The 25,835-nt window shown below is 44.4% G+C and overlaps 1 protein-coding gene across 1 annotated transcript; it reads right to left on the bottom strand.

Annotated features, from left to right (window-relative positions):
* Window positions 1–6,413: 6,413 nt before the first annotated feature.
* On the bottom strand, window positions 6,414–24,017 carry LOC311006981 (monocarboxylate transporter 2). Its single transcript, XM_084000055.1, has 4 exons — window positions 23,776–24,017; window positions 18,737–18,880; window positions 17,201–18,004; window positions 6,414–8,526 (listed from the first exon to the last, which is right to left on the bottom strand). The coding sequence occupies exons 1-4, from the start codon at window positions 23,990–23,992 to the stop codon at window positions 8,261–8,263; spliced, it is 1,431 nt and encodes a 476-aa protein (XP_083856181.1). The 5' UTR covers window positions 23,993–24,017; the 3' UTR covers window positions 6,414–8,260.
* Window positions 24,018–25,835: the final 1,818 nt, after the last annotated feature.

Here is a 25,835-nt window from a genome sequence, read left to right as displayed (position 1 = left end):
AAATCTGTATAAAAGTATTAGGAGACATAAAAACATATTACAGTAATTATTTAGAACTAAATATCTCACTTTCATCTATACAGATTTTATAAATCCACACAGGTTCACAGCATGAGGTGGGGGGACGGGTGACCACGCCCATTTAGGAGACAGGAACTGTAGGCCTACCATCATTGGAGCAGCCTCTCTATCTTTATAGAGTATCTTTGTCAGGTATGTGTGTGAGAATGTTCGAGACAGCAGATGAGTGTTTCCTGTTGTTAGTGTGAAATTGTTTCGTGTTTATTCCATGCCAACCATGTTGAATATAAAAACATAAAAAGGTAACAGCTTACTGAAAAAAAAAAATAGCCTGCATTTCATTTTAAAATAGATTTTTTTTTATTTACACATTCACTATTATATCAAACACCAACTATACACGATCACAGCAAAAGTATTGTATTGTATTTTATTTTATTTGTATTAGGGGGCTAGACCTTATTTGTGATTATGTGAATAGGTAATCCTCAGTGTAATGGAGGATTCAAACAAGAGAGCATGCGCTGTGCCCACTACCCTTTTGTCATGAATACAGGAGTACAGATAATAAACCTGCTGTTAACAAGAAATCAGCTTCAAGACATTCCTTACCTGCTTTGAGAAGACACATCAAAAAGGGTTACACAATGTAATGTAATGTACAAAGTCCAGCTGTGCAACTCATAAATGAAGTGATCAAACAGTCATTGCAAATGGAAAAAAAAAGCTGTTGACAGGCATAGCCGCGTTACATGCTCCCCTGTGTGCATTGTTAATTCTACAGTACACTAAGATAGCTGCTGGTGGCTGAGTTGTATGGATAAGGATTACGGCCACATTTTAATCTCAGAGATTAAAAAAACAATGATTTAAAGTGACATGGTACACTTACAACTACAACATTAACGTGGAGCTACAGGATAAGAGCATCGCTTTAAACCCCCTTATCACTTTGCACACGGCTAAAGTCTGAATGAAACCAATAAACGGTGGCCCTGAGGCTGCTTGACCCAAACTGGACCTCAAACCGTCATATACCCAAAAGCTACAAGCTGTGCCGGTGTCTCAACAAGACACATATTAACCTTTCCTTCCGTTATTTGTCTGTGGAGATCTCCCACTTTGAAGTTCTTCCATTTAACCTTCATTTAACTTTTGTGTCATGCTCTCCCAGGCGCCCCATTTTGACAGCAGAAGCCCTTAGAAGTGAGAAAAGGCCCGGGGCTATAGATGGCATATCAGCAGATCTGTCTGTTCCACAGCTAGCTTGTGTATTGAAGAGCTGGCTGTTGGCTCTGCTGCTCACTTAGTGGATCTCATTGAGGCTCAGTGCCAGGAAGACTTTAGAAACAGCATACTGATCTTATAGAGTAGGGAGCCTGGTTGTATACATATAGAAATGTAGATATAAAAGTATAATGCACACGTGGTGTATTATAACCCTTCCCTGGTGTTCGGGTCATTACACCATTGGCAGTAGAAAGCTAACACAAGACGAAGGATAAGTAATTATTTATATTGGGAGCAAGTAAGTAAAATATTTATGTGTTACTTTTCAACATATGAATTACAAAATGCTTCACAAAAGAAAAATAGCATCACAAATTTGTCTCTCTGCCGAGTTGTTTTTCCCGAGGATCCTCAGGAAATACAGTCTCTGTTGAGTCATGGTGTTCAAAAGCACAGCGGTGTTTGCAGTCCAGGTCAGGACCTCCTTAATTTGGGTGCCCAGGAACCTTAAGTCTGAGATTCTCTCTGTGCAGTCACCATGCCGAACCAGTTTCTCCAAACCCTTCATGATGATGGGTGTGAGTGTCACTGGCAGGTTGTCATGCTGATGGTGGTCTTCTTTTGTAGGGGGATGATTGTGGAGGACTTCAGGCTGGGTGGAATTGTGCATAGGGATAAGGACTGGTTGAATATCTCAGAGAAGACCCCAGCCAGTTGGTCTGCAGTCTAAACGGTCTCACACTGTCTGGTCCAGCAGCTTTCTTCATGTTCACTGCCCATAGTATGCACTCACAGCATCCAGTGTCACAAAGTGGTATTAACAATAGAATCTGGGTTGGCCAGTTAGCATGATAATGTCAGTAAATAATTTTAAACTGTTAATAAAGGTCTTGGTCATGACATCACTGTGGTTCCTTTACACACTGTCAGATAGTGTTTTTTTTTTTCTTTCTATTTTTGAACATTTCAATTCCCAGCTGTAGATATGGTGCCATTAAACTAAAAATAACCTCCACTCCCTATACATATCTTACTCTATTAAGATATCTATTATTTTGTTGTTGTTGTTGTTTTTTTACACTAATTACCGATTAACAAGTCTGTTGACATTTTAATTTCTTTGTCTTATAAATCCAATGTATGAATTAAAAGTGACATGAAACCGGCTGCAAATATTGCTGCTTACTCTCAGTGTTGGATTGCCATACTTAGTTTTGTTAATGTCAGACTGATCAAGTCTTGGTTGTGACACTCTCTTTAGTTTCCATGGCTTTGTAAGAGACTTAGAGGTCTTAACTTCTGATGATGGACTTGAAGGGACATGGGAACGTGGAGCTCTGATTTCCCCCAAGATGCTCCTTTGTGTAAAAAGAAGACCTGTAGGCCTACTCCTCCTGTCGGCTGCTGCCTGATTCTGTACACTCAGTCTAATTTTCCGACCTTTTTACAGGACTGTGTGCCACAGTACAGGGAACAGCAGCAGCCTGCACCTAGAGGGCGGTGTTAGCCCAGCTTTCTCTGCTGTTGTTGTACATGCTGCCAGTGGGGAGTTATTTATAGGATGGTTTCAGAGTAGAAGCAGTAGTTTTGCTTTTGTGTAAGAATGAAAGGTCTTTTATCTTCAACTTCACAGACTTCCAGTCAGATTTTTTTTTTACTTTGTTCAGAAAAAGAAAAATATAAAATAATAAATCCTGAATTTGGTCTAAACTGTCAATTTGCATTCATTAGAATCTCATCTCCAATCACAATTTACATTGTGAGCTGTTGCTTTGTCTCTATAATAGAGCAAGGTCATGGCCTTACTTTATTAAACGGAGTAAGCAACAACTCCAGCAATTACACTGGAAGTAATAATGATGGCCCTTGTCTCCATGACGTCACCATTCAAAGTGGGATGCTTAACTCAGGTGACAGAATAACAACAGTGCCAGTACAGATCAGTGGTCGCTACTGCCGGTGTCCTTTTAAAATTAGCAGGTTTACAATAAATTAATTCGTTATCACGGGAAATTGGACTTTGTTATTTCGAGATAACAAATTTAGTAGTTATCACAAGAAAACAGACTTTGTTATTTCGAGATAACAAAATAATAAGTAGTTATCACTAGAAAAGGGTTATATCGAGATAACAAAGTAAGTGTTATTTCGAGGGGCCTAGGGATCCACTGGGAGTAGGAGATTGTTGCTCTGCTGGGGGATCTGAGGCTGTAGGTGACTGGAGATAAACCATGGATGTATTATATTGAGATAAACTAGTTTATGATAGAGATCACCGTCTGGGTCGGGTAAATTGATGTGCGTTTTGGGGTCCGTGAGGCAAATGGAGGAAGAAGGGGTTGACCAGGTACCCAGCTATATGTAGGCTTGACGAGTGATTAGAGGTGTGGTTGAGGCGTGGCCCTGATCCTGAACTTAAGTTAACCCCCCAGAGCCCAATTGTATGTCCAACAAACTGATTGTTGTTTAACTGAGGACTATGGGAAAACCCATACAGGAGTAATAAACACCAGTCAATACATAGAATAATGAACAGTCACATTTCTAGTTTGAATATTATTTATTCATTTGGTCTACTGTGATAAGAATTAGTACTTCACATTGCAATTACAAAAACATCAGTCTTGAATACCCGTGTGGTACTTTTTCCTCATTCTGACTTGATGGCTGCAGAGGTAGCGGAAAGACTAACACAATTGACAAACTTGGTTTAATGCCATACATCACAGTTGCCCTGATGGAAAGCACACAGTGTTTCTGCCACTGGAGGTACATATTGAATGAGCTACAGCAGGAGGCCCAAACATTAACACCACTGTCCTCAGGAGTCTTTACAGAAATATTTGCATCCTTAACACTGTACACAAAGACCATTTAACAAAACATACAGTAAACACACCAAAGACTAAACAATGTAGTGATAAACAGACTACATGTGGTATTATACATTCTTGCAGGTTGTTTGTTCATGTGTAAAGAAATACAGAAGTGGACTCTGGATTAGTAGCTACATATGCTGATTATTTACAACCAATGACAGAATGCAGTAATGAACTGAACTGAATGTTTGAATATCATGTTACTTCATACACAAATAGCTTTTTTTTTTTTTTATAATGGTCAGTGTAGCACAGTAAGGCACAGTTAGCTTAACAGACCCACAACCTCCTAGTGGCAAATTACCTGGTATTCACTCTACAAACATTTATCCTCTCACCACATCATTAAGCAAAGCTGGAAGAGTTAATCCTAGACTGGAGTCTTCTTCTAAAAAAGACTCCACAGAGGCAGAAACAAACCCACTGGCTCAAAGGATACAATTTATGGCTTAAAATCTGAATTTTTAAAAGTCAAAACATAAAATAAAATCATGAAAATTCAGTTTAGAAAAATAAGTATGTCTGAATTCTGCACATAATACAAACAAGTTGAAAATCAGATCATGATTTAATTTAGGCCTAATTTCTATGAAACACCATCTTTTTGCCTCAGTTTTCTTAGCTCCACCTTGAAATGATTAATTCAATCAGATGGTTAGCTATACTCAGAGAGTCAGCTACCAAGGGTTTTCAACAGGACCATACACTATAAATCTTTTACATTCTTGTACATTCTCTCTATTGATTTCATACATCGCAACAACACAACCGGCCATGCTATATATTAAACAATAAAACAAGTTTCAGCCAGTGAACATGCATTTTGTGTGTTCATAGAAATACTAGTAACAGTAAATAAATTTGTTCATTTAAACCTGCTTGCCATGACCCAATAAATCAGGTCTTAATTTTGTTTTTTAAAGAAAACTTTCTAAATAGAGTTCTAAATGTAAAAGAAAAGAAAGACAATATAACTGCAATCTTTGTAATTAATAAGGCTATTGGTGCATGTTGAATCCTATTAGCTACTTATATTTAAAGTCAATGATTTTATAATATTATCTTTTCTTCTTATAATAAAGGTTTTGTATCAAATACATATAATTGTATTGCTTAGATCTGAAGACTTCATGGTATAATATCACAAGGTCAAATAAAGAGAATAACACCAAATGTCCTAGATGTCATGTGTTGTCACTATGGAAACAACAACTGCTTCAACAGTGGCAGAAAATGGGTTGGGGGTGGAGGTTAATGTTAGGGGCCTCCAAAGTAGTCATTCCCAACATTTTGATTTCCATCACTTTTAAAGAAAGTGAAATTACTTCAACCCAGAGATGAAATATGCTTTAAGCAACCCAAAGAGAACAAACTGCCCTTAATTAAAAAAAAAAAAAAAACAGCAATTAAAGAAAAAACAAACAAACAACATTACATAGTTACATAGATATATCCTTGACAAGTTTAAGGGTCCTGACACCCTGGCTGGGAACTGCTTCATTGCATATGTTGGACATATTTCCACATTTACAGAAGGAAAAAACTCTTTTTGGTCTGTTAATGATAAGGTAGCACAATACATTCAGTGTAATTCCTCTCAGTTCTATCAATCCATTAAAGGGCTGTGTTTTGATCAACTTAAAGAAAGCAAATTCATATTGACAATACCACCACCAAATCAATTAAAAAGCACAGATGCACGAAACTCTTGAATGTTGTTGTCCTGAATGGTGAGTTGAGTTTACCTTTTGGCGAAGGTGGATTTCCACCAGCAGAGGGCAGCATTATTTGCTAGACAGTGATTGTACAGCAGTGTGTTTCCCTCATTGAGAGTCATCATGCACAGTGAGGTCAGTCCCTCTTTCCACTAATTAGTGCAGGCAGGACAAGTAATTAGAAGGTGCTGATGTGATTCATCAGGAATGAGAAACATGGTAACACATCAAAATACTAAAGCCGACATGAAATGCTGGTGAACAAAGTGCATCTTGGGACCTTAAGTAGCTACATTGACAGATAAAGTGGGTGTGTAATAAACACCTTATTCTGTCCTAATACAGCCATGACAACATGGGTTTATCTACATGTTACTGCTTTAAAACAGGCTATGGTAAGGTGCTTCACACTGAGAACACCATGGTTTTGCCTGATGTGAAGTTCAACGATCAGTTTTATTCACATTGCATGTCTGAACCTGTACCTCTCTCTGTCTCTTTTCCCTGACACTGCACCGTGCGCTGACTTGATTTGCGGGACTTTCTAGATTAACTCATATCAGAGAGGACTTCTTGGTGTAAAGATGGTTCACTCAACTATTGAATGAAAAACATTTCTTTTTCTTTTTTCTTACATTTGTTATTAGAGTCAGGCTTTGTTAGGACATTATTTCATATCAGCTTCAGATCACAAGATTAACATGGAATGGACAGACTATTTAAATACACATACAGCAACATACAGTTAAACTGTAACACATTATGTCCCACCCATGTGAATGCACATTCTATGACAGTAAATGCAGGTGGACTTAGCATTCATTAATACCAATAGTTTTCATTCAGGTGTTAGTTAAAGAGACAACACAGTACAGACTTGTTAGACAGTGGAACAGATTACACTGGTTTCATGTGTAACACAAAAAAGAAAGTGAATCAGCTTCATACTATCAAGTATTCACAATTGTCAGTACATTACATCACATTAAGGCAAAGATAAATAGACTGGAAATATGCTTCCCTGTATGTTGCTCGTTGGGCTGTGTAGAAAACCACTATGGATGGTTTTTGGTCATCAATACCTTATTAAGGCCCAGCAAGGAAATCACATTCAACCATGATTTAACACACTGGACTGTAGCAGGTGTCTGGGGAGTGGTCTCATTTCTTTTTTTAGTGCAGCATAATGTATATGAGTGCAACACGCAGCGTCGTATGACTGGTGTTAAAGTATAAAGTGTAGCATTGGAGTGGGACATCGGCTCAGGTTTTACTAGACAATATTGACAGCAGCATATGTGGCACCAGCATCCCCAGCTGTGAACACATCGATTCATTATCTACTGAAGTGGGGAGCTTTAGGGTGCATGATTGCCATGTGAGAAACAGTGCAAAGGATTTGTGTTCCATACAAATCACCATAGAGATAAAACATCTACAGCGCAACACTGTGTTAACGGCATCAAGTTAGAGGTGGAACTTTTTGTTTCAAGTCGGGTCACAGCTCCTCCCTTATGACAGGTTTTTAGGAACTTGTGAGTAAAACTGGAGCAAATGACTCCAACATGTTAAAGTTTGATGTCTGACCTCTGACATTTGATTTGTTCATTTTCAATGAATAAGCATCTGTGAGGTGGTCTGAGCTCAGAGCCTAAAACTACACACAGAGACCATGCTACTTGTTAGAGATCAGTGCCATATAGAGACACTAGTGAAACAGCCAAAAACCTTCTTAATGAACCTTCTGTTATTGACCTCTATCAGACTCTGAATCTGTGGACCTGTGCTGCATTCACATCATATTGGAAGACACAGCGGGAGGAAGGAATTATGCTGTTGGATGTTGGAAAATTTGAACTTTTGGACAGAGAGAAATGATAAAACCTCAGTACAGCTTAAAGTTATTCTCGACAACAGCTTATTGTCATTGTGTAACTGCTTCTCCTGCCATTATCTGTGAACTTGCTGCTGTTTGTCATCAGGTGACATATTTTTTCAGTTTTTAAAGAACCAATAATCCCACAAGCTGCCTGTGAGTTTAACTGAAGATATCGGTCCTGTATTTACATTAAATCTGATTTAAGGTGAATGTGAATGAAAAATAGATAGTATGACACTCATTTCCACAATACTTTCTTACTGCAGCCCCTTCACATGCATACATATAGCATCTAACACTTTACTCTCAGGTTAATATTTCTGAGTAACGGCTCTTTGACAAACTGACATTTTCATCCCAACGACTTACAGAACAGCTGTCGCTTTGGCAGTTAGTTCAGAGAATTGCAGAGGGCCCGGAGGGGAGCCTGGTGAACACCCAAATTCTCATCTTGGCTTGGAGCTGAGATTGATCGCGGTTGACTGTGTTTTGTGGCTGCTCTGCAGGTGGCCATGAGCTGTGCAGCCCAGGAAGACCTAGATGTTCGTTTCCCTCTGCATAGGTTCCTCCTCTTTCTTGTCCTCCGTGGGCTGAGCTTCTCCATCAGCCTCCTTCTTATCCTGAGCGTGGTCTGGATCTTCTGTCTCAGTCCGTTTGTACATTTCTGCTTGTTTGCGCTCACGCTCCAACAGTCTGTAGTTAATGAAATTTCCAATGAAGAGCCAAATACTGGCCACAATAACAATACTTCCACAGCAAAAATACATATACTTGTAGTTTTTGGTGACATCGACCAGTTTCCCTGAAAGACAAAACAAGTTAAAAAATGTTAACACCTGAAAAAACAAAAAAATATTCTGCACAAAGTACATAAATGGTAACTGTGTTAGTCTAAAACTAGCAAAGGTACACTGTGTGGAGATTTCCTATTTTCAGACATGTTATTTGTCTCCGGCTATTTTACATTGTTGGGAGTTAATAGCGCCCCCTAGCGGCGGAAGTACACCTAGTGTTTCTTCTTCGGTGGTTATCATTACTGTGACTCGGTTTGACCGGTGAAGCTGAGCTGGTGAGTTGATGTGTATAAAGTAATGTAACTTGTGTTAAATATCATAAATATGGCCATTAAGGTAGTAATGTTTATATATATTTGTGTTTTACAGTTGATTACCTGCTACAGTAGCTGCTACCGCTGCTACTGCTGATGATACAGTTGCTACTGACGGCATGATCACTGTTTAAGTGCCAAAAGAAAAGCATGTGTGGAGTTGCTAATGAAGAATAAACAAGTGAAAAGACAGAGATTGTGTCGGAGCTGAGTGTGACACTGTTTCGCCGGTCAAGCACACCCCGTGCGGTGGGATTTATTAGGTTAACACAGTTAGGTTAATAAAAAACCGTACAGTAATCAACACTAAGCCAACCCCGTGACGGAGAAGCGGAGGTCGGACAGTGTCAACAACAGCAAGCTACAGGAGGCTAGCGTGCGGACGAGACCCGGCGGAGCTTCGCGGCCGATCGACGGAGCTTCGGACCCGGTCCCGGTCCTCAGGAGAGGAGTTCGTATGTTCTGTGACTGTGCATAAGTGACTTTCATTGTGACTGTTTAGCGCGACGGCATAGGATAAGCCGATCGCCGCGAATTAGCTGTTAGCACGCTAGTTAGCCGCTAAGCTAACGGCTAAGCTAACGGAAGTGGATCGGCGCCATCTTGGTCCAGGTACGGCCGGCCGGAAGTGCGTCATCAAAACAAACAAAGAGTGAAAGAGAGAGGGTCATTAAAGCATGGCTGACTGTGGTGAATTAAAGAAGAAGCGTTCCTATGCACAAGGGGCTTTTACTAGGAAGGCAAATGCCATTGACTTTAACATGGACCTTTTGAATGAGCATGACCTCAAACTTGAACTGAAAGCGCTCAAGGGAAGTTATGAAGAGATCTGTAATAGCAGTTTTGATTACATTGCTGTTATGGAAGAAGAGGATGCAAGTGGTTTCGACATGGATGTAGCTGATGTGAAGAAAAGGCTGCATGAATGCCGCGCAAAGTATCAAGACACAGAGATGAAGGTAAAAAAGACATTGTGGTCCCGCTGTGCATCGGGTCAATTTGGCAGTTTAAAGGCGGACCTCAAAGAAGTGTTTGGCCAAGCCGAAGCACTCCTTTCAGGCCACTTGACCCATGACCAGTATGAGCTAGTGCACACAGCATTAGAGAGCAGAGTCGAAGCTCTGGAGGAGTTTGTGCGAGAATGGGACCGCTACGTCCCGAACAAGGAGGTAGATGACATGCGGGTCTGCCTCAAAGACTATAAGGAGAGGAGAAAAATGACTGTAGTTGCACTGACTAACTACATGCACCAAGGCAAAAGGTCAGCGCATAGCGACCTTGGTGTCCTGGCGAGCGGTCAAGAGGATGTAGACGTCGGAGACGATGGTCAAGACGGTGTGGACGGTGGAGGAACGTCCACCGCTGAGAAACCGAGTGCGCCTCCGGACGGTGGCGGGGACAGCGGCACAGCGCAGGATGATGGAGTGCAAAGTGCACGTGCAGGCCCAGCCACCAACCCAACCGCTGCTGTGACTGGCAGTGCACTAGATGGTAATGTGGACCTTCTTGATGGGGCACAAGGCACGGGCCCCCCGTCGGGGTCTCCCCAAGCGCCACCACAGAGACATCCACCACAGTGGTCCTTGAACCCAACGTTTAACCCCGGCTTCTCTAGCACACCGCGACAGCAGCGAGGAGCGCATGCTGTGCTACCGGACAGTGTTGGGACAGGACGGAGCATGTCTGCTACCTCTCAGGGGTCAATCGGGCCCAGGATTGCGCTCGCACCGCTAAGCCTACCGAAGTTCTCTGGAGATAGGAGAAGCTATTGGAGATGGAAGAGTAACTGGGGGACTCTTCAGGCATTAGCTGAACCCACAGGCTCCCCTGAGTGTAGGCTCTTCCACCTGCTGGACAGTATTGCTGATGCAGTAAAGCGCGAACTCAGGCTGTCTCATTGCCGTTCCGCGGAGGAGGTCTTCCGGGTTTTGGAGGACTGTTATGGGGACATGTCGCAAATAGCGGACGACATCGTACTGGAGCTGCAGGACTTACCAGCTGTGCGAAACAACCAACCAAGGGAGGCTTTGCAGTTGATCCAAGCGGTGGAAAGAGCGCTGTTGGACCTTATAGACTTGGGTTGTGAGGACGCCATAAAAAACCAGTTGGTGATCCGGTCACTGGAGAGTAAGCTGCCGGAAAGTATGAAGGAAAGGTGGCTTCTGTACCGATGTGATGCGGCCAGCAACGTCAACCCACGTAACCGGTTCGACAAACTATGGCAGTTCCTGAGAGATCAGAAGACGGTTCTGGTGCAACTGGAGCAGTTACAGATCACCAGACGACCAAACTCTGCCAGAGCGGGTGAACCAAGCCCCCGTGAGAAGCCAAAGGAAAGACCGGGGGATCGAAGGCAGGAAAGGCGTTCATTTACCAAGGCCACGGCAAGCGAGGCGAGAGAGGAATCATCGCGAGATTCTTGCGGAATGTGTGGCGAAGAGGGACATACTGGACGCCTATACCGCTGTAAGACATTTAAGAAGGCTAATCCAGCAGAGCGCAGGGCTCAAGTAAAAAAGATCAAAGCCTGCCCCAAATGTCTGGATCTCCATGGGAGGGACAGTCCCTGCAATAAAAACTTTCTGTGTCGCAATGATGAATGTAAAAGAGGTGACACCCCTCCTGATCACCACTTCTTCCTGTGCCTCAAATCACCAGCCAAAAGGGACACTGCTAGGGCGGAGACCAAGGGGGAAAAGAGGAGAGAACCCCGTGGCCCGACTGAAGAGCAAGAGGCTTTGTTTGCTAGCCTAGGTCTGACTCCGGAGCAGCTGGAGGCTGTTCGGAAGGCCTGCACGAATAAGGTGTCCTCAACAGTATGTGCTGGCAAAGATTTCGTGGACGAGAGTGGACCGAAAGAACACCCGGTCCTCATGATGTTGGTTGAGGTCACGACCAAGAGAGGAGACTGGGTCGGAGCCCTCATCGACCTAGCCTCTGATACGAACTATATCACTCACCAAGCAGCAGAGAGGCTTGGATTGGCAGGTGAGCCAATCACACTGGTCGTGTATGGTGTGGGTGGTATGGAGGCTAGGGTTGAGACAAAGAGGTACTGTGTGAGCATAAAAGTAGCCACAAAAAGGGGAACATGGCGCCTCCATGAGATGCTCTGCTATGGACTAGAGGAGATCGCCAGAGTGGACCATGCAGTGGACTCGGAGCGCCTGGAGAAATTCTTCCCTGGTGTTGTCAAACCGGGGGAGCTGACCCGCCCGGAGAAAGTTGAGTTACTTATCAGTACTCGGGAAGGTCGCCTTGCTCCCCAGCGGATGATGAGGAGCGGCGATCTGGTGTTGTGGGACGGCCCTCTCGGAAAGACCGTCAGTGGCGTGCACCCGGACCTTTTTGAGGACATTGAGGTGACTGCGCGCCACTCATCGACTCACTTTGCATGTTCCATGAGAGCGGAGTCCAGGAGAGTCGAGGTTCACCATAACTACCACCCCGAGCTAAAGAGCAGCGTGGAAGTCGGAACCACGGCTGCGTGCAATGCTGAGATCGTTAAGTGGCTGCAGTGGGACAGCATTGGGGCCGCCTGTGACCCTATGTGCGGTGGTTGTCGGTGTGGAAAGTGCGCCCCTGGGGGGAAGGAGATGTCTCTCGCTGACGAGCGCGAGTTAGAGATCATCAGGGGAGGTCTGACCTTCAAAGTGAGCGACCACCACAGCGACAAGCCCCACTGGGACGCCAGGTACCCCTGGAAAGAGAACCCTGCTACCCTGCCGAACAACCGCGAAGCTGTCAAGGCGGCTTTCCTGAAATCGGAGAAGCGCCTCGAGAAGGATCCGAAGTGGAAGGAGGCTTACGCGAGGCAGGTGCACGACATGGTAGCCAGGGGGGCTGCGATCAAGCTTTCCAGGGCTGCGATGGACAGTTGGAACGGAGCGGTGTGGTGGGTGAACCACCTGACAGCACCCAACCCACACTCCGTCTCCACTCCTGTAAGACTAGTCTGGGACAGCAGCCGGGAGTTCAGGGGTGTTAGCCTGAATAGCATCCTGCTGAAGGGTCCAGACGTCTTGAATCCCATCCGCGCGGTTCTGCTCCGTTTCCGGGAGGGGGAGCACGCAGCGGTTGGAGATGTATCCAAGATGTACAACTCGGTGTGGTTGGAGGATCAGGAGGTGCATGTCCATCGCTTCCTGTGGAGGGACTCTCCGGCTGATGACATCGAGGATTACGCTGTGGTACGGGTGAACATGGGCGATAAGCCGGCTGGCTGTATTGCCCAAGTGGCCATGAGGGAGACCGCCCATCTACCCCAATTTGCCGACAAAGTGGATGAGAGAGACGTCATCGTGGACAACGCCTACGTGGATGACGTTCTGGTGTCCCACAATGACCCCCGGAGACTGAGCGAGATCCTTCAGGGGGTTGAGGCCATCCTTGCAACCGGGGGATTTTACCTGAAGCCATGGGTGCGGTCTGGCCACAGTGGGAGGAAAGGCGGTGTTCCCACCAAGACTGAAACTATCGTGTTGCCCAACCAGTTGCGCGACGAGGACAACAAGGCCCTAGGAGTGGGTTACCACGTGGGGGAGGACAAACTTTTCCTCATGGTGGCTGTCAATTTCTCCACAAGGAAGAAAAAGATGCGCACCGAGCTCGACCTCACCGTGGAGGACATAGTGGAGAAGACACCGGATCCTCTTACCCGTCGTATGTTGCTGAGCCAGGTGGCCGGGCTTTACGACCCCCTTGGTCTGGCGACGCCCCTGAAACAGAAGGGCGTCATTCTTGTCAGGAGGGCCTTTCAAGAGGCCGGGACATTGACCAAGGATACGTGGGACAAGCCACTGTCTGATGAGCTGCGCGGGAAGGCGGTCGAGCTCTTCAAAGAGTTTGCCCAGCTGAGCACCATCACATTCCCCAGGAGTATTACCCCTACCGGCTGGCTGGGTAAACCCTGGGGGATTACATTCTCCGATGGGAGCTGTGACTCTTATGGGGCGGTTCTCTACCTGCGCTGGGAGACTTCAGGAGGTGTTGTGACTCGGCTCGTGGAGTCAAAGGCTAAATTGACCCCCCTCGACCAGAAGGGCGACGCTGTTAAAGCGGAGATCTGCGGAGCCGTTTTTGCCGCCCGCCTGAAAGGTTACATACTGAAGCACGGGCGGTTGGAAGTGAGCAGGTGGTACCACTTGGTCGACAGCCAGACTGTGTTGGGAGCCATCCAGCGGGAAAGTTATGGGTTCCAAACTTTCTTCGCTAACCGTGTTGGTGAAATCCAAAAGGCCGGACCTGTGACAGATTGGTGGTGGGTCCCTGGTCAGTACAACGTGGCTGATCTTGTCACGAGAGGGTGTTCCCCTGAGCAGCTTGATGGTGACTCCCTGTGGCAGAGAGGTCCCGAGTTCCTGACCAGAGCAGTGGAGGAGTGGCCCATGAAGTCTGCTGCAGAGGTGGCCTCTGGTACCAGGGAGGTTGTGAGTAAGCTCCAAAGGAAAGCTTTCTCTGCCATCATTACAAGGGCTCAGGCAAAGAAGTTGCCTGCTTCAGACGGTCCTACCGGTGTGGACGCCGTGGTCGAGGACGGGGCGATCACGTGGCCTCCTACAGTTGATGATAAGGGATCCTCGTCAGGTGCTGCTACAGGGTCTTCTTCAATAACATCTAGTGCCTGCAGAACGAAGAGGTTTTGGGGTTCGGCTCTTGTAGGACAGATGGATCTTTCAAGGTTTGCTACGCTAACCAAGCTCTGTGGGGCTGTCGGATACATCCGCAGAGCCATTCACTCCTGGTTACTCAGCAGGAATCGAACCGGCGAGCGAGAACAGTGGGAGGCAGTACTCACAGTCCAGGAGCGAGAAGAGGCATTCAAGGACTTATGTCTCGCAGCCCAGACAGGAGTGACCTTCCCCACGACGACACTCAACCGTCTGGTTGTGAACAAGGACCATGCAACGGGCCTCTTGCTGTGCCACGGCCGGATTCAGTCCGTTGATAAGGAGGGACCTGGGGTCCCGCTGATCCCCTACAAGGAGCGGATCAGCACCCTCCTTGCTGAAGAAGCCCACCGTGTCAACCATGAAGGCGTTGCCGGTACCCTCCTTCGGATGAGGAAAAGAGCCTGGGTGGTGCAAGGCCCTAGAGTTGCTCGCAAAGTAATTGACTCGTGTCTTCACTGTCGGAAGTGCAGAGCCAAGTTATGCTCTCAAGTAATGAGTCATCTTCCTTCTGTGCGCACCGGGCCAGCAGCTCCTTTTGAGTACACAACGCTGGACCTGTTCGGTCCATACACAGTCAGGGACGGTGTGAGGCGGCGCACGAGGAAGAAGGTCTGGGGCGTTGTCTTCAGTTGTATGGCCTCAAGAGCGATCCATGCGGATTTGGTCGAAGACCTATCAACTGAAGGCTTTCTCAAGACTTATCAGCGTTTCACCGCCCTAAGAGGTCATCCCCGAAAGCTCTGGTCCGACCAGGGCACCAACTTCGTGGGGGCCAGGCCTGCGCTGGAGGATCTCTACAGCTTCCTGGCAGGTATCGAAAAGGAGGAAGTCCAAAGGAGAGCAGTTGCGACTGGAACTGACTGGGTGTGGGAGTTTAGCCCAGCGGACTCACCGCATCGGAACGGGGCAGCGGAGGCAGCTGTCCGCGTGTTGAAGAGGTCGTTGAGCAGTGTTGGTGAGGAGGGCGACTTGACCATCCTGGAGTTCCAAACCCTCCTCTACCTAGCGGCCAACCTTTCCAATGAGAGGCCGATCGGAGCCAGAGCACAGGTTCAGGAAGAGACTGTGGACGTTGTGACACCGAACTCGTTGCTGTTGGGTCGAGCGGGGCCCAGAGGTGACACTCAGGGTTTTGAATTCCCTACCTACCCGTTCAGTCGTCTGCGAGCAGTCCAGGTGGAGGTGGACACGTTCTGGCGACGTTGGAGCCAGTTGGCAGGACCTCACCTGTTCGTACGACAAAAGTGGCATGCCTCAGCCAGGAACGTCACCGTTGGAGACCTGGTATGGGTTGCAGACCAAAACGCCCTCCGGGGTCGATTCAGGCTGGGTCGTGTTGAGGAGGCACGTCCAGATGATAAAGGTGTTGTCCGAGACGTCAAGGTGAGGATTTGCCATAGTCTTCCTATCAGCCTGTCCCAAGCTAGGAAGGACAAGGAGCCGTGTCCTTCCACAATACTGCACAGGGACGTCAGAAGACTGGTGGTGTTGCTACCAGTAGAAGAGCAAGGGGAGGCTTAACATACTCTCCTAAGTACTTGAAACTGTGGACACTTGAATCAAGACTCAGACCAAATCTGTGTTATTGGACAGTTATGTTTCTTTATTTGTCAATTGAGAAGTTGCACATATTCTGTACATTGTTGTATTAATAATAGTTATTGTGGCCTACTTGGTCAGAGACAAGTAGCCCAAGTGGGAGGTGTGTGGAGATTTCCTATTTTCAGACATGTTATTTGTCTCCGGCTATTTTACATTGTTGGGAGTTAATAGCGCCCCCTAGCGGCGGAAGTACACCTAGTGTTTCTTCTTCGGTGGTTATCATTACTGTGACTCGGTTTGACCGGTGAAGCTGAGCTGGTGAGTTGATGTGTATAAAGTAATGTAACTTGTGTTAAATATCATAAATATGGCCATTAAGGTAGTAATGTTTATATATATTTGTGTTTTACAGTTGATTACCTGCTACAGTAGCTGCTACTGCTGCTACTGCTGATGATACAGTTGCTACTGACGGCATGATCACTGTTTAAGTGCCAAAAGAAAAGCATGTGTGGAGTTGCTAATGAAGAATAAACAAGTGAAAAGACAGAGATTGTGTCGGAGCTGAGTGTGACACTGTTTCGCCGGTCAAGCACACCCCGTGCGGTGGGATTTATTAGGTTAACACAGTTAGGTTAATAAAAAACCGTACATACACTGTAAAAACTAAAAATCTTTCCAAGAATATTTGTCGTATTTCTTGTCAAAATGTCTCATTTCTAGTCAAAACTAAACTCTTTCCACTTAAAATAAGACTCATCACAATTAACAATTAACTTGTTTTTAGATCATTTTCACTTGTTTCAAACAAATTTTCACTTGAAATACGTAGAAAAATCTGCCAGTGAAAGCAAGTGTTTTGTGCTTGTAATAAGAAAGAAAAAGTATTTTCTACTTATTTCAAGTAAAAATATGCTTGAACGAGGTAAAAAGTGTCTAAAAACAAGCTACTTTTTATGTGACGAGTCTTATTTTAAGTATGAGATTTGTTTTTGACTATAAATAAGACAAATAGCCTATTCTTGGTAAGATTTTGAGTTTTTGCAGTGTACTTGTGTTGCATCAGGTGTAAACAGAGCCCTGAAAGTAGGTTAGAGTTAAATTGATAGAAGACAGAGAGTGAAATAAAACAGTTTATATCAGAAAGACCATACCTGCAAGTGGTGGACCAATGAGGACCGGGCAACACTCAACAATGGTGGTGAGTCCTACAGCACTGGAGAACCTCTGAGGCCCAACAAGGTCCATCAGTGTCTCAAATAGCACTGAGCTGACCATGCCGAAGGCAAAGCCAAAGAACACTGCGTACACCACTAGACCGGTGTAGTTTTCAACCAGTGGGCAGAGGATGTGGCAGACCCCATTGTACAACACTGCAAAGCTGAAGAAATACTGGATCCTGGGCCGAACCCAGCGCGAATTGGCCAGAAGACCCATGGATGGTCTGGCAAACATGTCAACAAAAGCCAGGATCGATAGCAGGAAAGCAGCTGAGTATTCATCAACTCCCATGTCCTTGGCGTAGGCTGCTAGGAAGACAATAGGTGCAAAGAAGCCCAGGAACATGATGACATTCCCCGACAGATAGATGAGGAAGCCACGGTGTTTAAAGAGTGTCAGGTCCAGGTACTGGTTGACGATTTCCCAGGCGGTGCGTTTCTCCTTGGTTGTGGTGGTAATGGCGCCCAGCTCTTCATCCTTCTTGGCCTTAGAGGGTAGAGGTTCCAGAGGCCTCATGAGGGAACCAGCCACACAGCAGTTCAGCAGAAGACCACCCAGGATGAGGAAACTGCCTCTCCAGCCAAACTGGTTAAACAGGTACTGGTTGAGAGGAGCCAGGGTGCTGAGGAACACTGGACTTCCTGCCATTGCCAGCCCATTGGCAATAGGACGCTTCTTGCAGAAGTACCTGCCAATCATAGTCAGTGCTGGCTGCAGATTGAAGGCCAGTCCAAGTCCTGTGAGGTCAGATGAGAGGTGAATAATAGTCACAACAGCATAACTCACAGTGCCTGATTTACTAGCATCCCAAATTTGCTGTTCTATGTTCCTACATTCTGAATCAGGAGATTTTCAATGTTGTCCCCCTGTTGTCCACATGGCTACTTGTGCGGCCCGTGTGTGTGGTGCCCCTGTGCTACTCAAGTGCTCCTCCTGTATTTTACTGTGATGTGTATTTTTTGCGATCTGTATTTTATTGTGATTTGTATTGTGAGTTTTATGTTGGGACTACAGATGGAAATTAGCCCTAGAGGCTAAATCTGGTACAACCATCTTTTCATTGTTTTACAATTGACTAATAGTATTGTACACTGTCCTGTTATAATAAACTAAACTACTGTAATGTGTTAAAAATAAAGAGTTCCCAAATGCACATTTAGTTGGTGTATGTTTTGCATATGATCTACTAGGATTAATTGCCTACAGTAAATGACAACATCTGCAAACAGCAGTATTTAATCAGGGACCTGAATTTTGATGAAAGTAGACTGGGGTTGCCCCCTGTTAAACAAGGTGTATTTTACCACAGCAAATAAGTAAATAGGCTACAGTATGATGAAATATGAAATGAAAACAGAGTGAAGAAGTTGCTCTTCCTCTGGAGACAGTTTGATTTGTAACCTGCTGTTTAGGTGTGGGGGCTAATCAAATGAACTGAAACTGGACATAAGTGGATTTCTAAGACTTACCACCAATGACTCCTATGCAGAGGTAAAGCTGCACCACACTGGTACAGAAGGAAGATAGGATCATGCCTGTGGAGCAGAGGCAGCCCCCCATCATGACGATGGGTCTACAGCCATATTTGTTGACGAGTATGCTGCTGATAGGACCTATAAAAAAAAAGAAAAACAAACAGTGAACTCACGCACGTCACGTGTTTACAGTCCAGGATCACAGCAAGTGAAAGCATAATCATTTAATCTGGTTAGTGCTGCACGCCAGCCACAGCCTTGATGCTATTTAGGGTGACAGGCTATTTATATACTTAAACACAGCACTTCCATCGTTATCCGTCACATCACATTGTTCAAGACAAGTCAGTTACAACAGTTCGTGTGTGTGTGTGTGTGTGTGTGTGTGTGTGTGTGTGTGTGTGTGTGTGTGTGTGTGTGTGTGTGTGTGTGTGTGTGTGTGTGTGTACATAGAGAGAGAGGGAGCAGAGGAGCTGAAAGGTATACTCAGGTGAAACTGCAAAACTGCATAAGGTCCTAAATGAAATTGTGTGCTCTATGCAGTATTTGACTATGGGTCTGCTGCTGTCTCTCTACTGGGACAGGACAGGGTGGATAGAGTGATGTCCAACTAGAGGACATTGCAGAAGTCCAGTTGACCTTCAAGTTCTGAAGGACTGGTGGAAACAGCAACCTTCCACAACAGCTTAGATTGGTAATATTAGGTCTTAGTCATAGATGACACCAAGATTTGCACAAGTATAGAGCAGAGGGGTGAAGGGCTCTAAGAGATGTGTGGAGTCAGGAGGATCAAACAAGACATATGAGCTATACAAATTCCTATTAAGTACACTCGATGCAGTAGAAAGGTCTCTGCTCTCCCTCACTGAGAAACACCGGTGCATCGCGCTGCACTGTTGTCAATGAGGGACCACTAATCAGCGTATTTTCGCCGCCTAAGAGAAGTCCCGTCTCAAAATAATACGCCAGTTCAAGAGTACGATCTAAAGTAAAAATTTACAATGCATCGGCTGGTCGGAAAAAACTTTGTTTACTGTATATGGAACTAACCAACTCACTCAGTACTCCTCGGTACTCCTCCACACAGGCAGTGATACAGCATTGTATTTAATTATTTGTTTATTTAACAGCTAATTTTCATCTGTAGTCCCATCTGTTGTTACAGGCTCTAGTATTTTTTCTCATTCAAAACAAGAAAGAAAAAGACCAAAAAGTGAAATTATTTCCACTGAGCAGAGAATATGCCTGTAAGTATTATTGTACATGTTACTTATGCCATGTTAATGTCAAAATAACAGCTATTTGTTGGTTTATATTTTCCATTATATGTTAGCATCAAGGTTGCTGACTTTATATTTAGCTTGTGAAAATGACAGTGATGCTGGCTGTGCTGAGAGTGCTTTGAACATTGTCGTTCAGGGAGGGTAGGATGTCGTTCGTAAACGTTCTCGTAATCCTTGGCGGCGTCATTACATTGACGTGCGTAGGGCAAGCCTAGGGTTCGGTTCAATTGACATTCTAAGGTTTAGCAGAAAGCAAACCTCATCAAAAAGCCCAAAATTCGACCGAAATCTGAAACCAAATCCTGGATTCAGTACATCCTTAAAAGATATTAAAAAGCCCAGTGTTGTACACTGCCTCACATGGAGCACGAAAAATGTTGGGCTCTACTGTACCTCACGTGGAGGGCACAATTTTAAGTGTAGTTTGAAGAAGGATTCTGACACTGTCTCCTGTCCCTAAGTGGTGAGTATAAATCAAAATGGTGAAGGGAACAAATGCTAACTAATTAACTAACTAACTAACGCTCAACATTACCAGGCTGAACAATGTCAGGCCCAGCACAATTAAAAAGGCGACTGCAGGCGGTGAGACGTCTAATTTAATTGGCTCTGCATGAATCTTCTCTGACCTTGAGGAAAGTTCCCTCATTTGCATCCACAGCATTGATCAGTATTCTCGGGGGCTCAGTGGGGTCGAGTCAGCTGAGATGAGCCCCTGAATCCCAGCACATTACTTCACTCGCAGGCTTATCATCTCCTGGCCAGACACAGCATTGGCTTCATTACACAATGGACAAAACCTCAAACTAAATATAACCACCTAGATCCCAAAAGGGAGTGACACATATAGAAATGTGTCTAATGTTTTTTTTTTCTACAAGCATTTAATACCAGCCGCAGTATAGAGGCTGATTCAAGATAATGGAGGATGTTAACCAACCATGACACTTCAAACAGAGAAACAAAACTTCATTTATGTCATGCAAAAGGTTTGTTCATATTTTAGTTCTGTTGACTAACACGTCTATCTTATACAGGAGACATAAGAGCTCTTACAACACTGGTGGCATCTTTTCCTGCAGGGATCTGATGAAATACGTTTTACTGTAGCTTCAATGACAGAGTTGGTTGATTTATCTGCCTGTCATTATGACTGTGAATGTAAAGGAGTAGCACAGGCTTCTCTCTATTTTCAACAAATCATCACTGTGCTGTGTTGTGAGAATAACAGCTGATTTTTTTCCACAGCTCACTGATAAAAGTAGCATCATACCAATACAATAACATATATATTGCAGAGGAATTCTACATAGTTTTCTACATTCTACATACAAACCCTGCTGAGGTCACGCAAACATACACAAATGTTGTGTTTTAACATCTACAGAAGGAAATCAGCTGCTGACACGTGTTGCTACTTCACAGGCGTTTTTTACTGCAGGACCAAAGGTTACAGAACGCACAGCACACATATCAGTGTATGCATGTAAAGAATCAACAATCAGAATGTGCTGTAGGGAACAAAGGAGGGGCATAACTCCAGACCAAAACATAGTGAACAGCAGGCACTTGGTGAACATGGCTGCGGTCACATACCAAACTCCTAGACTTTAATATATTATATAATATTAGGCCTATTTAACATTATATGGGCCTATTCTGATGCATGTTCACTTCCATCTCACCTCTGTCTCTACCCTCTGAAGATCACCTGCGCCCTGTGGGTGGTGGTGGTATGCACGGCAAGAGATTTGCATACAGTAGCTGATTGCCTTACTCAGCGTTGTGTTATCTCAGCTAGTTATGGATTGGGTGCAACTGATGTTTAACGGACATGAAAGGTTATGCACTGTCTACAGGTTTAATCATGTTTTGTCTTGTTTGAAAACAGGTTAGCCAGTTAATTTAGCATGTGTCACCTGACTATGTAAATAGGATAAGGTTGTAATTTCTTACTGGTGGGAACATGCTCAAGGTTGTAGATAACATTGACCTCTATCAGGAAATCAGAAACAATCTAGAGTTCAGAGAGAGTGAAAACACTATTACAGTATATCACATAGTTGATAAGAACTAACCCTAACCCTACATCATCACTGAGCTGTGTTGTACAAACAGTACAGAATATACTAGCACTAAGACAGAGCACAGGTGTCATTGGCTTAACAGGTATTTAGTCATGAACTACAGCCCTGGACAAAGTGACAATGTATGTCTTTGTCTGGATCACCACTTTGTGTCATTACTTGCACTAAAGGACAATGTATTCATACACTCACTTGACTGTGGAACCTACAGACAGGTTGTAGACACAGAGTCTGGGACAGACGACGGTGGGTGGTAAAAAGTGATTCGTGTAATTTAGATCAACTGGGTTATTATATTTCTGTCAGTCTGACTCTGAACCTGTTGCTCATTACCAGGCAGTAATGACAGAGTTGTGTAAACACACACAGATTGTAACAGTGGGAATTAGAAAGGTGTTGAGGCTGATGATGGCTCATAATAATTAATTACACAGTCACTGGAGAGCTACTGCAATAGCTGGTTATTGTCCCCGAAGGGCAATTGAAATGCAGCCATGATGCCATAATTGTAATAATCTGACATTTGACAAGTATTTTCCCATTAATATAGGAACTCATTAGTAGTATTAGTATTAAATTATGATGGTTGCAACATGTGTGCACACATGAACACATGCATGTGCATTGCGCACACACAAAAACACATCAGACAGCTGCATGTAATGAAGCAATGCTTGCTGAGTGTAGAAGCTGCACTTTAAAGGGGCGAGCCATTTTAGAACACATCATTTAGTTTGGAACATTCAAACAGTCCAAGGTGGATCACTTGTGATGGTGACTTTGTTTTTAATATAATGTCATTTCTTTCTGTTATCACTAATGTTATTCATGAAAGAAAGGGAGAGGGGCATACATTAGTTTTTTTGGTCAGTCTCCTTTTTCTCTGTCCCTCTGTAAAATAATGTAATGCAACATAACACAACACACAATGCAATTCCCCAGAGGAATTTCCTTGTGACGTGTGCAGATGGTGACAGCAGCAGCAGATCAAGTGACAGGAGGATTACACACAGCGAGGACAGATGGCAGCCATGGCACTGCCAAGCAGAGGGCTGCAGGATTGAAGAGCAAGTGAGGGATGCAGCAGGTGACCAGAGCAATATGGAGAAAAGGATCTACTGAAAGCTGACCCTGAGTCTGTATGCCTCATTTTACAGATTTGATTAATAGTTCGGCTCTAATAGATTTTTAATGTGGAGAAAGTTCAAACTCGCTTTTACAGTGTTCACTCACACACTGAGTGTGTTTATATTACACACTGAACTAAAAACCGGTGTCACACCACCTGTTACCCAAAGAACAGACATGGGCTGTTGGTAAATAATGATCCACATAATGGTAATAATAATAATGATCCATATCTATATCATGTGTCTTTGACAGTCAAGGGAATGTGATTTGTATTTGAACATGGTGGCTTTGATGGTCTGGAGGCTCAGCATGTGACACGGCTGCTTCCTGTGACCATTTGGTTTCAGATTCAGGCCATGAAGACACATTCTATTTGTGCTATCGGCCTCAGTATTAAGGCAGACACAACATCTCCTTACAATGAGGTTTTAACTCAGTTTCATTGCCCCACTGTCCAAAATCATCAATCATACAATAGATTTTATCCCACCCTACCAACTTTTAATAAGCGTAAAATAAGTGGCGGACTCACCTGCAGCATACATGACCGCGAGCATGATGGAGGAGATCCATGCGATCTGACTGTAGGAGGCATCGAAGATGATCTGGATGTCCTTGAAGAAAACTGTGATGGCCTTGGGGAAGGCATAAGAGAAGCCGATGGAGATGAAAGATCCCAACACCACAGCCCATCCCCAACCGCCGTCTGGTGGGGGCACTGGGGCGGCGCCTGTGGCTGGGGGCGGCATCACTGGCCTGGCTCAACTTTGGCTGTTCACTGCAGACAGATGACAGAGAGGATGGTAAACTCTCAGAGCAAGGAAAACATGAAACATAATTACAGAATGCAATGCATGACTTCATTTTGTCCAGTGATTGATTATTGATTAGTCAGATCTCAAAAGTCTGTGGCGACTAGGGATGTCACGATCAATTGATCGTAAAGATTCCTAAATACCGTCACTTTCCAAAAAAGAATATATCGGAACCGTATCGGCAGATGTGCGCCACTGTAAAGGTAAATGCACAGATACTGGTCCATTTATCTAACGTAACATTTAATTGGTAGGAATTTAGATGTTAGCGTGTCATTTGTAATTTACATTTGGTATAGAGGACAATTAATGACTTAAATATTTCAAACACTTCACTTTTGACTACATTTGATTTTACACATTCATGGTGTTGTAAAATGTATTGACGCATTATAATCGTGACAATCGTGATTATTTCTCTGACAATAATCGTACCAAGAAAATCTATAATGGTGACATCTCTAGTGGTGACCACAGGCTCCAAGTATAAATGAGGCTGACTGACCAGGTGCTCACAGGTAAATGTCGCAGGTCATTACTCCAGCATAGAGATAAAAGAAACTAGCAGCAGTTCATATTGACAGTACACATTAACAAGGTCACAGGCTCCGTCCTTTGTATGTAATTTGCATGAACAACGTGACAGGACAGAGAAGGGCATACCAGAGCTCGGTATCCTGGAGGAGACGTGTGCAAACACACTTACATACACACGCTGTTCGAGGGGGCGTGCACTCACTCAGGACTAGAACTGACCCGCCTTATGCTCACCTTGAGGCCACCTACCCACCCCTCCCCCACCCCCAGCCCTCAGGGAGTAATGGAAACAAGGCATCGGCTGATGGCAACAGACGCTTTAGAATCACCTGCTGCTGCTGTGTACAAAGCAAATACACCCTAATTATGTGTGATAAAGCAACAGCAGCAGTTATGAGCCACTCTTCACTCCTGTTTTTTACAAGCAAACTGGCACACACCCACCCACACACATGCACACACACATATGCACAGACCAACTGAATCAAGCCATGAGACGGCCAAGAAATGTATAAAGTGAGACGGAGCTTCCTCATAATGTTTGCATACGTTAACTTCTATTATTCCTGGAGTGGGGATCAGTGATAACATCTTCCTCAGGGCAGTTAAAGGCTCACACTAGACTACTGTCTGAGCACAACCACCTGCAGACCTACAAACCTCCCCCTCTGCTGTTCCAACACGTCACTGGTCAGTCTCCTCTACATCATTGTCCCATGAATAAAAAACAGCTCCTCCTGAACCTGCCCTACCAAAATAAGTTTCTCTAAAGCATCATTTCATTCATTTACACTCACCATGTGTTTTATTTCTGACCATGGGTTTATTATTTTGCCTACTTATTATATACAATAAAATGTGTGGTGAATTTGTTTGCCACCAAGAACCAGCATCGGTTAGCTTTTTGGCTGCAGGCCTGACTTGATACGATAGACAGGCTGGTGAACATCAGTCACCAACTCTCTTCAGATGAGGCGACAGTGCTGTAGAGAATCACACTGAGTCACTCCTGTCAACAGGAAGTCTTTCAAGGAATGACTCCTTATTACACCAACAAACAAATGGATCACACAGTACTGCAGTCTTTTTGAAATAAATTAATTTGTCATATATTTATGTGGGTTGAAGAAACATGGAAGCTTATACAGAAGCAAATTACTTTATTTCTAATTCACTTGAAAATAATAAATCAAATATGTTTGCTTCCAAATGATTCTTTAATTGTAATTCTTGATTATGA

The sequence above is a fragment of the Trachurus trachurus genome (assembly GCF_905171665.1).
Source record: "Trachurus trachurus genome assembly, chromosome: 23".
In the NCBI taxonomy this organism is placed as follows: Eukaryota; Metazoa; Chordata; class Actinopteri; order Carangiformes; family Carangidae; genus Trachurus; species Trachurus trachurus.
The sequence above is the reverse complement of the archived record's forward strand: the minus strand, read 5'-3'. Positions and strand labels throughout refer to the sequence as shown.

Bases quoted from the DNA above. Each gene is read 5' to 3' on its own strand.
- LOC311006981 (XM_084000055.1), bottom strand. From the start codon at position 23,992: ATGCCGCCCCCAGCCACAGGCGCCGCCCCAGTGCCCCCACCAGACGGC. The intron at 18,881-23,775 runs GTGAGTCCGCCA...TTTTTTTTATAG, and splicing joins CGCGGTCATGTATGCTGCAG to GTCCTATCAGCAGCATACTC. The intron at 18,005-18,736 runs GTAAGTCTTAGA...CTGACCTCACAG, and splicing joins CTGCATAGGAGTCATTGGTG to GACTTGGACTGGCCTTCAAT.